We start from the raw sequence: 10,860 nt of genomic DNA on the forward strand, positions 1-10,860 counted from the left end.
TAAAAGTAAAGAGATTATGTATAGACTGTATATGCAATTAGTTTTGTAAACTAACAATTAAATATGAATTAATACAAATTTGAGATTTTGGAATTGAGTCATTTTATAATTGATTCTTAATTTTCAATTGATGAAATACGAATTACTCGATGTATTTGTCTATTACTTTCTTTAAGAGACCGGTTAATAGGCTTCCATTATTTCACGCAAATAAACGCCGAATAATAAACAAGGTATAACTTTTTTTTTTAAGGCGAAGTCCTCCATATCCATTTCTCTGATGGTGCTCTATTATTATTATTATTATTATTATTTTATTATTTATTTTACACAATTTTTATTCGTGACTTACTTATATGTTTAGACATATGTTTATATGTTTAAGACATATTTCATAAATAAAACTTATGATAATTGTTCTATTTAATTTACCTTCTGTCATTCTGTAATTCTGAACAATTGCAAATTATAACATTACAAGGCAATTTTCTAAAGCGCTGGCTGCCACTTTTCATTTTTAGGTTTTGGCATTTTAACGCAGTACTAACGTTCGAAAAAACGCATCACTTTTTTTCTTTTAGAAACTTGAAAAGTTTTTTTGAAAATTATAAATTTTTTAGCTCAATTTAATTAAAAATCTACAATTATTTTAGAAGTTGAAATTTTTGTTATCTCCCAAAATAACTTGTTGACCCATTTTTATGTGAAATTTTCGTCACTTTTGAACAATAAATTAATACATCCTGCATAATAAACACCGTCATCGTCTTCACGTGAACGTTTTCGTAACACGTTTTGTTTTTTAGATGTGATTCCGATTATCCAGGGAATGGACGAATCGACAGAAGGGTAAACTGCCATTTGGATGATGTTTTGTATGGGGTGAACTACAGTGAAAAAGATGATGAAGGGTAATTCCAACATATTGACGGAATTAGTATTAAAACTGCCAACGGTTTCAAGTTTATGTTCGATTAAAACTCTGATCTTATTCGACGGTCGCGGAATATTGCTTGCTTATTTTTCCCATATATCTATCTGCATTCTTCTATGTTCAGTGTTGGTATTGATTGTGTTGTTTTCGAATTTGTGCTTTGGGTGCGGTTATGTTCGACTAAAACTTTGATATTATTCTACGGTCGGGGAATATTGTTTGCTTATTTTTCCAATATATCTGCATTCTTTCATGCCCAGTGTTGGTATTGATTGTGTTGTTTTTGAATTTGTGCGTTAGGTGTGCTTGTATACGAATTTTGCCCAAAAAATATTCAAATAAATTACATTTATTGTATCATTTAAAAAGAAAACACTGTAGTCTGAGCTTTAAATTTGGTGTGAATTGCTTATTTTCAAATTGAAAAAATTGAATAATCCTGTTTAAAAACAACTTTTAAAAAAACTATTTAAAGTTGTTTTCGAATTTCGAACTTAGATTTCAATAAAGCCAGTGGTAATTTCTGCCTGCATTTTGTGTGAACGACCCTTTCTCAAGGGATTATAACATGTGGGTGGCATTTTTACCTGAAATTCTCGGAATTTCTTAAACTGGCCGCAACCATTCCCTTTTCGAAGAAGATGCCGCGTCGGGACAAGCGCATGGAACAGCGGGAAATTCCACCTTTATTGAAAGAAAGGAATTATTTTTATGAGGGTTCCGTTAAATGCAATAAATTTAAGCAGCAAATTAACCATCGTGTTTATGAATGAATGAAATTACATTTTGACTTATTATTTTACTTTCGTTTCAAGTTAATTAATAGCGATTTTGGATGTTTGGTTTTCTCAATAACTATCGTTATTAATATCAGACCAAATATTTCAGAAGAAAAAATTAAATGCATAATTTTTTCAGGGTAAACTTCGTATACACACACATATTTCATGTGCAGTGTATAGGGGGTATATCTTTATCGTTAAGAATAATCATCCATGATTTCTAATCGGATGTGGGTTCATTTTAACGTTTCCCTTTCGGTACAAAAGCGGACAAAACTAACGGGGCCAGGGGTAATTGCCAATACATTTCAATTACCTAATGACGACATATTTTCAGGCCACAGGCTCCACGTCAAAAAATGACCCCTAGAAGCAGTTTAACCGGCAAGGTACAACCTGAATCGACGGACAGCTCTCAAAAAGCAGTAATTAAAATTGAAAATAGGGATAAGGAGACTTTAGAAGATCAGCCTACGGAGAATGCAAAAATTGTAATTGATATCAATGGCGTGAATAATGCTGATAGTAAATGCGATTTGGCAAAAGAAATTCCAGCGGAAAGTAATAAGAATGACAATTGCGTCAAAGTGAACTGTGATAAAACTGAAAACAAAGACGCCCAAACTTGCCTTGCTATTGATTCTGGAGGTGGTGATAGAAAAAACAACGATGACTGTGATCCTCTAAACAAGCAAAGCTGCATGGAGCTGTCATCTAGACCACAGTCTCCAGTTGATATATTGGATTCTATAGATACAAGGTCAAGTTTTCTTGCAAAATATTGCAACCCCGAGAATCCTTTCTTTAAAGCATCTTCATGTCCTAGGGAGTCATCGCGTAAGGATGGCGGGCACATATCGTCTTACGAGCATAATTTACAATTAACAAATAATATTTTAAGAGAAATAGATGAATTTTGCGGTATCGCAACGGAAAACGCGGATAAAGAACACGATTTGGAAATTCATGGTTCTGAAACCGATCTTCTAGAAGACACAACTTGCAGTATCGTTCCTGATCAATTTCCAGAGATTTTTCAAAAAAATAATGCAGACAAGAAAAAGAAATGTCTGCGCCCGCGAGGCAAATCTCTGACAAATACTCAGACGGATGTTAAATTTGTGCACGGGCTTAGGAAAGTGAAATCTCTAGGAGATATTGCTGGGGCAAGCTTGGAAGAGGTGCGCTTTGTCTCCGTAGCGAAACAGGATTATAAAGATGAACTGTTGGAACTCTTTCAATCTGCAGGTCCTCGCGCGGATTCTCCGGAGAGCCCAACTCATATGAGCCAAGCACAGGCTTTCGCTTACTTTAATGATAGTTTTCCAGATTATAAAGATGAATTGCTTCATTTAATGAGGACGCCCGATCGTGAAAGTGATATGGAGATAGATGCTGAGGTTTTATCGATCTCTCCTCCTGATTTCAATTCAAATATCGCGAAGAGAGATTCAGTCAACGAAGAATCAGTAACCAAATCGAAGAGAAGGAGGTACATGAGAATCGATAGCAGCAGCGACGAGGATCATCCTTCTACAAAAAGAGTCAAACCAATCGACGAACTTGACAAAACGAAAAATAGAGACATTTCGAAGTTTTCTGAGGAAGAACCTGCGAAGTCGGAGTCCTATCCATCCAAAAGAATGGACCCAAGATTATGCCGCTCCAATAATAGAAATAAGCATCTTATTGATAATCCTTCGGATGCAGGTTTGATCAGAATTGAATTTCCCAAAACGTCCGATATAATTGATCCACGAAGGAAAGGCTGCACTGCGACTGCCAAATCTGGCAGTAGCACCGTGGAGATATCTCCAAAGGATAATTCTATATCATCGCAATGGAACGGACTAAACAACGAAGGTATTACCAAAGCCGAGTATTTACGAAGATTTGCAAGTAAAAAGCCCTCGTTGCCTGACATTTCTCTGTCATTGGAACCTGTTGTTAAGAGAAGAAAGAACATTGAAAAAAGGAGGAGCACTTTTACGTGTAACGCCGATAATGAAAAAATTTTGAAAAAGATCGATCCCAAAATGAAGAAATTGAAGCAGACATATTCGGATTTGTTTGGAAGCAGTTCCGACGAAGAAGTTGAACAAAGATCCCAGGATAATAACAGCAGTTCAAAAGAAAATTTAAATACAAATTTAAAATGTCGCCAAAATGAGGATATGCCAAAAAAAATTCTCGCTAAATCTAAGCTATCGAAGTCTTCGTCGGGAAAAATTGTTGCGACTCGAAAACACAAATCAACAAAAAAAGCAGCTGAAATAACGCCAACTGTATTAAACGATGACAGAATTGCTACCGATTCGTCCTCGATTTGTTCGTCCAGTAATGACGTCGTGAATATACAACCAAAGAAACGTGGTAGGAAACCCAAAAAACTTGATAATTTTAGAAGGCCATCTCCGGAAAATACGACTCCCGTTCCGAAAGAAAGGTCAAAAGTTTATGAGGATAATGCAATTAAAACCGACAATATTAAGTCTCTAGCAGCTTTTTCTACAGCTATCGAGCAGGAATTGCCTTCATTGCCGTTTGAGGAATGCGTACCTTACAGTACTCAACCGTTTGAGTTACATATTATTACATCCGAGTCCATCGCTGAAGATTTTTGTTTAAATATCCCATCAATGTCAGACGGTCCCTCGACTTTTAATTCGGCAGTTCTGCAATATCCTGCAGAAGATGATGATGTGATAGCAGTTGTTCAATCAGTTCCAGTTATAGATTTGACGATCGAATCCGAGAGCGAAACGATAACTCTTTATAGAGATTCTGAACAAGATGCCGTTGCCCTAGACGAGGAAGATGTACAAGCTGTTGCTGCATCGATTTTTGTCGGCGGTAAATATGTTACATCGGCCGAGATTCAGCCTGATAAAGGGTCGGCGCCAAGTGAAATTGATCAAGATACAAGCGGTGCATCAATCGGAATTAAGCAGGATTTAGAAGAAAAAAATAACAACACCACCAAGGAAGAAAAGCTCGCAGCGGATGTCAAATTCAACGACGATAAAGATAATATAGTTCTAATTAAAAAAGATGTACAAGCTGGTGGTAACACTAACAATGACGTTTCAAATGCGGTGATAGCGGTGCGGGATTCTGGAAGCACTGATCGGACAAATGCACAGGAGCTAAAAACTAAAGTGGAAGACGAACCACCGGTCTCAACACCAAGTGAAAAAGGAACCACCACAACCAATCAAGCTTCGAATTACCTTGCCCATGAACCGAGCATTGAGGAGCAAACTGATCATGCCGTAAGTTCGATTTTAGAATTGAGCGACGCTATTCCCAATCCAGCCCAACTGGACGATAATTCGGGGAGTGGCAAACATTCAAAATCTCCAGCGAGAATAAATGCAGAAGGCTCACAAAGAGTTGTCGATAGCAACTTGCGAAGCGTTGTAATAACGTCAGTGCAGCATGAAATATCTAAGATTCCACCAGATTCAAGGCGGCAACCATTATCTAAACCCATTGGTGTCGAAGAGCCACCTTCTTTAATTAGATTTGAAGCTCCGATTTCTGGGGATACTAGTCGGTTTCATGACGTGAACGTACGTGAAAGTGCATTACCGCCAGAAAGGTTGACAACAAGCGAAATCACAGATAGAATTGTAACATTATTTTCTTATCACGTTTATTTCTACTTCCACCTCCATAAAGCTCAGGTTGCATTCGAAGATACTTTAAACTCTCTGAAAGGATGTTCGTCTTGGTTTAAATTGGAATTACTCTGCTTTACGAATAGCATTGAAGCAAGAAAGGTAAGCAAATCGCAGCAGCTTTTTGAGGAATTATGCGCTTTAAACATAATGGCGAATTTTAAATTGATTGCGCCTAATGTTTTGATTGAATTGGTCTTTCAAAGACTCCAGACATTCGATGCATCAGGCATTGCGAGGCAACATGTTGTCCTTGTTGTTTTCCAACTACTAAATGGTTTTCATGAAAACATAAGTAAAATAGCTATCGCCAAAAATTTATTGAGCTATTGCGAAATAGTTATTGATAGAATGAAATCTAAAACTAAATTTATGAGCAAGGAACAAATAAATCAACTCCTAGAGCAAATAGAGTTTTCTAATAACCTCATATCTTCTCGACGAAATAACGACCGTCACGATAATTTAAATAGTCGAATTAGAAGTGTGGAAAATGCGAACATTTATCGAAGTGGCAACGTCAAAAGAATATCGAATCCTGTGCCGCAATATCAGATGCGCATAGGTCAAAATGATCAGATTCGATCGTCACATTCTTTTGCCACAGATCCTTCTACTTCAATTGTGAGTAACCCCATTATAACCAACCACGGAGTAGTTTCATCGAACGAGAGTAGTCTTAGGCAACAAGCTAATTTTGAATCCATTGCAAATCAATCTGCCAGTCAACAACTACTGAATTTGTGCAGATTACAAAATCGCAAACTTCCCGCTGGCACTACCAATATGACCGGTTCAATCATGGCGTTTTCAAATAATGCGGTGCCCAAAAATTCGGAAACTTCTACAAACCAGACAAATTTGTCGCTTCACACATATCACCGACCGGTTCCAAATCACCTTCAGCAATTACCACCAAGCGTTCAGCGTAATACGCGTCTGCAAAATTCCACTGAGCGAAATTCAAATTTCTCTCAAACCAATTTCAACGTTGGAACTCCTGTTCAGTTGGGTTCGAATATTTCAAACATAGTCCCTGGAAATTCAACTCAGGAAGCTAATGTGACACCACATTACCAATCAATCAATCAATCTCGTAGCGTCCGTTTTCCAGCAAATACTGATTATTTGCCAACAACTGCAAACGGCAAAACAAGCAACTCCTCTAATATAAGCAACAAAGAAATTTTGAAAGAGGTTTTAACCAACGAAAGATCAGTACATTTTGGAAATCAGACGAGCAGACCTTCAAATCCGGAAAACTTATCCGTAACGTCATCTGGCAATTTGGCAACACTACAGCGTCCACCTCCCCCCTATGATCAAAATTGGGCTATTGCGTTATCATCTTCTAATGTCGACAGTTCCCTTAATCCGAATCAATTACTTCAGCCAAACGCAACGATTTGTCAACAAATGAAGCGTAATATCACTAAATCACGTGCAAGTGTTGACAAAACTTCCAAGCCCAAAAGTAGTTACACCAAAAAGAAATCAAAACAAAATATAACCAACAATTCATCAAATGAAACTAATATGTCACAACCATCGCAAGTGTCTATTATGCCTCGGAATTCTCAGCAGGTATCGCCTCAACTACGCGTCGGTTTAGATCGGTCGACTGACATGATTAAAAAATATCAGTTGTCATCGGCGAATATAAATCAAAATACACAATCGTTCGGGTGCTCTCAGTCACAATTAAGACCAAACAACCTGTCGCGTTCTTCTGAGCCTCAATACACCCAATCTCCTACACTATATCAACCGCAGTCCAACTTATGTGGTCAAGCCTTACGATCTATCTCACATCCTCAACCACTTCGTGCATGGGAATCGTCCTTCGTCCAGCCGCAGCAGAATTTAGTTGTGTCACGATTGGTTCAACCAATTAGGAATAGCTTACCAAGAGACCAACCTCAAGGGTTGGCACCAAATGCCCGCTCTCAACCGGAGCCTACGATAGAAGCACCACGATCCAATAGTGAAAATTGTATGCCAAACTCAGCAGCTTGTCATCAATCTGCATGTCTTCGACAGCATGTTCTGCATGCTCCAGAGTATTTAGCTTCAAATGACACAAATTCCTCAGCAACTCCTGTATCTAATGATCAGTCTCCATTATCACGTCACAGTCCCCAGTTTATTATAGCAAATAGCTTATCGTCGTTGCCAAGTGTGTCAAGTTTCCAGTCGCTTGTTATTCCTCAACCAGAGTCTACGGTGGAAGCGTCCAGCTCCAATAAGCGCAGTAGCGTAGCAAATTCAGCACCCAGTCAACAATCATCCTTTTCGCAGAAATTTTCTCATAATCTGCGTGCGTCAATTACCTCAGCAACATTCGTCACAAGTCCCTTATCGGCAGCACAAAGTACCCGGCCAACAATAAACGCTTCAAGCCCATGTGTAGGGAACAGTGTAACAACATCCGTAACAACTCCTTTGTCGCCACCGCGATGCACTCAGCCAATAATAAGCGCATCAAGCTCTTATGACGGAAACAGTGTAGCAAATACACTAACACCAGATAGGCGTTCTCCATCGGTCCTGCAACCAGATGCGCAGCTTAACTCCAATATGTCTGAAGACTCAACCCTATCAATCCAAACTGATGATGACGTTGAAACCGTGGACTTGACTTGGATCGACGATCTAGATGAAACGGAATTGCAAATAGATCTCCAGTTGATATACGTCAAGAAAGAAGAAGATGTCTTTGTGGTGAGTACGAGGGTTTGCAGTTAGTATGATATATTTTTCCTGAATAACACATTTGTAATACTGAACATATTGTTTAATTCTATACCCTAGTAAATATTAAGCATTTGAACATAGTTATTCAAACGATAATCGTTTTAGTTTGCAATTTGTTGTTATTTTTAGGTGCCTTCACCTGCAGATAGTGGAATATCAAGCCCACCGATGAGGGTGAGTATAAGTTTTCCTAACTTAACGCTCGTGGTTATTAATTTCTAAATTACTTAGGCCGAAGAAAACACAATGGTATACACGGTGCAAAATCTGTGCATATGCAACAAAAAAGCCAATTACATTTGTGCTTGTCAGCAGGCTTGGTACTGCGGAACCAATTGCCAGGTAATAATAAAATCATCAGTATTGCTTGGTCGCACATTTAATGGGAAGATTAGCAAATAATTGAAATTTTATTATTAACATTGATATATATTTAACACATTTTTAAGAATTGATAATTAATACACAATGAGTGTCAAAAAATTAGAATTAAAAAATTGTAACTTATTTATATTTTATTTTATGTAATATTAAGTAAAACTATAAGGATTTAATGAAATTCCGAAGTTTCAAAAATTATTATTTCTAAAATGTTTCACGTGTTTCGCCCACACGGGAATCATCAGACCTAGAACAGCAATTTTTTGAAATAATAAAGTAACTTTCTTAAGTTAAGAATGCGCACATACAAAGCGTCAACTCAAATGCGCACAGACACAAATTGGAATGAAATCGAATCCGTTTGATTTTATCGAGAACTAAAAAATGACATAAGAAATGTGGCGATTGAGAAGTAAAAAATATAAAAATATATGAAAAAAAAAAACAAAAAACACCTAACAGGGTTACGCCGGAGATCTGCAGTTTATATTATTAAAAATTAATATCGGCTCAAAATTAAAAATGTTATTGGCACGGCACAATCAAGGATAGGACTCTTTTTGGCTTTGGTGATTTCTGGGCACTCATGTAAAACAATGACATTTTTATGTCCCGTGGACAAATCATAAGTAGCGAAAGAAAATTTGGTCTCTGTCCCCTCAGTGTCCTTGTACTTTTTCACCAAAGTGCCAGACTGTCCGATATAAATTTCATTACAATCCTCACAATTCAAAGATTATACTCCTGATCTAGAAAAATAATCTATTGGATCCATAACTTTTATTAAAAATTGTTTGATTGAACAAAGTGGATAACCGTTATTGAATGCAATATGTCTAATCGTCGTGAATTATTAAATGCTTCCTTTGAAAGTGGAATGTTGAAAATCCGGTAGAATAAAGAATTAAAAGAGGCAAATTAACATAGCACTGCCTGGAATGTCAATATTATTCAAGTAACTGGTCAACCGCTCTGCATTTTTGGTAGAACAATAAATGCTCCCAAAGTCAGTTGTATTTCTAAGAACTATGTTAAGCCACGAAATATGTGCCAAAATTCCTAACATTTACCAATTCCTTACATGAGAAAATTTACTTACCTTGATTATCTTTTAGTTAGGAAAAGTAAAAAAAAATTGAATTCTAAATTTTGAGAAACGCCCCATCTACTGACAAAGTGGTATAATTCGCTTGTTTTAATTCTTTATTCTACCGGCTTTTCAACATTACACTTTCAAAGGAAGCATTTAGTAAGAAATTGACGACGATTAGACACATTGCATTCGATAACGGTTGAACCATCAAACTTTGTTCAATCAGCAAACAACAAATACTAATTATCGTATTATATAATAAAACCGAAACCTCCAGAACGCAAGTTCCAATGACTGACATATTTCGGTAATATTACGTTACACCTAGCTAAATTCTTAAAAGGCAGGAATTTATCTATAGCGTTTAAAACAAACAATACATTAAAACAATGCTTACTAAAAGTTAAATATTCAATGGATTTTTCTTTGAATTGAATCCTTATAGTTTTGTGAGGATGGGCGATTTGTTTTATTTTACTATTCTTAGCACACATCCATCAAAAATAAAGTAATTAAATGCTAATTCATTCTTAAATTTAAGAATAATTCAACAAATTATGTTTAAATTATAAATAAATTAAAATAATCTTCCCAAATAACTATAATTTTTTCAGCGTGAATTTTATTTTTATGGTTTGAACAACTATTGACTTTCAGTTGTCCGACTGGGAATCTCACCGCTTCATTTGTGTGATTTCAAACAACACAACACCAGAGCAAGGCCATATTAATAGTACTTAATTATTGGTTAGTTTCTTCGGGAACAAAGTAACTACAAGGTTTCTTAGAATCTTTTGGCTAATTTTGTTAATGCTATAAATATGATAGTAACAACAGGAGTAAGATAATATTTTATAAAATTTTAAACTTCCTGCGTGCAATTTGTTAGAGATGCTTTTGGAATTTATTTTTAATTTTTTTATTTATCTTTCTAGATACAGATAAGAAAGATTTTGTTATATTTTTATAAAATTAGGTTTAATAAAGAAGTTGAAACGTACCAAAGGTTATTTTAAGAGATTAATAAATATTTTTTTCTATCAACAACTTAGTTTTATTTATTCAGTACACCTATGTACATTTTGTTAAAGTTTCGATTGAATAACAGTCGGATTGTAACAGTGATAAGTCTCTGGATAATCGGTTTACAATGAGTAGACGAAATCAAAAATTACAGAGCGAATCTAGCCCCAACCTCGATTTGCAGATAAGGATGGTCAACATGGAAGAAACCTT

General features: G+C 36.2%; 1 protein-coding gene across 6 annotated transcripts in view; it reads left to right on the top strand.

Moving 5' to 3' along the window:
• LOC132701511 (uncharacterized) overlaps positions 1–10,619 on the top strand; it is a 65,795-nt gene extending 55,176 nt beyond the window's left edge. For all 6 annotated transcript variants that reach the window (XM_060669488.1, XM_060669489.1, XM_060669485.1 and 3 more), the window contains exons 3-7: positions 807–911; positions 2,054–8,117; positions 8,280–8,324; positions 8,382–8,492; positions 10,282–10,619. In XM_060669488.1, the coding sequence (XP_060525471.1) occupies positions 807–911; positions 2,054–8,117; positions 8,280–8,324; positions 8,382–8,492; positions 10,282–10,365 (6,409 nt within the window). In that variant the 3' untranslated portion in view covers positions 10,366–10,619. The remainder of the gene's footprint in view (positions 1–806; positions 912–2,053; positions 8,118–8,279; positions 8,325–8,381; positions 8,493–10,281) is intronic.
• The last annotated feature ends 241 nt before the right edge of the window (positions 10,620–10,860 follow it).

Source organism: Cylas formicarius, unplaced genomic scaffold, assembly GCF_029955315.1.
Source record: "Cylas formicarius isolate icCylForm1 unplaced genomic scaffold, icCylForm1.1 PGA_scaffold_4__25_contigs__length_36172078, whole genome shotgun sequence".
Taxonomy (NCBI): domain Eukaryota; kingdom Metazoa; phylum Arthropoda; class Insecta; order Coleoptera; family Brentidae; genus Cylas; species Cylas formicarius.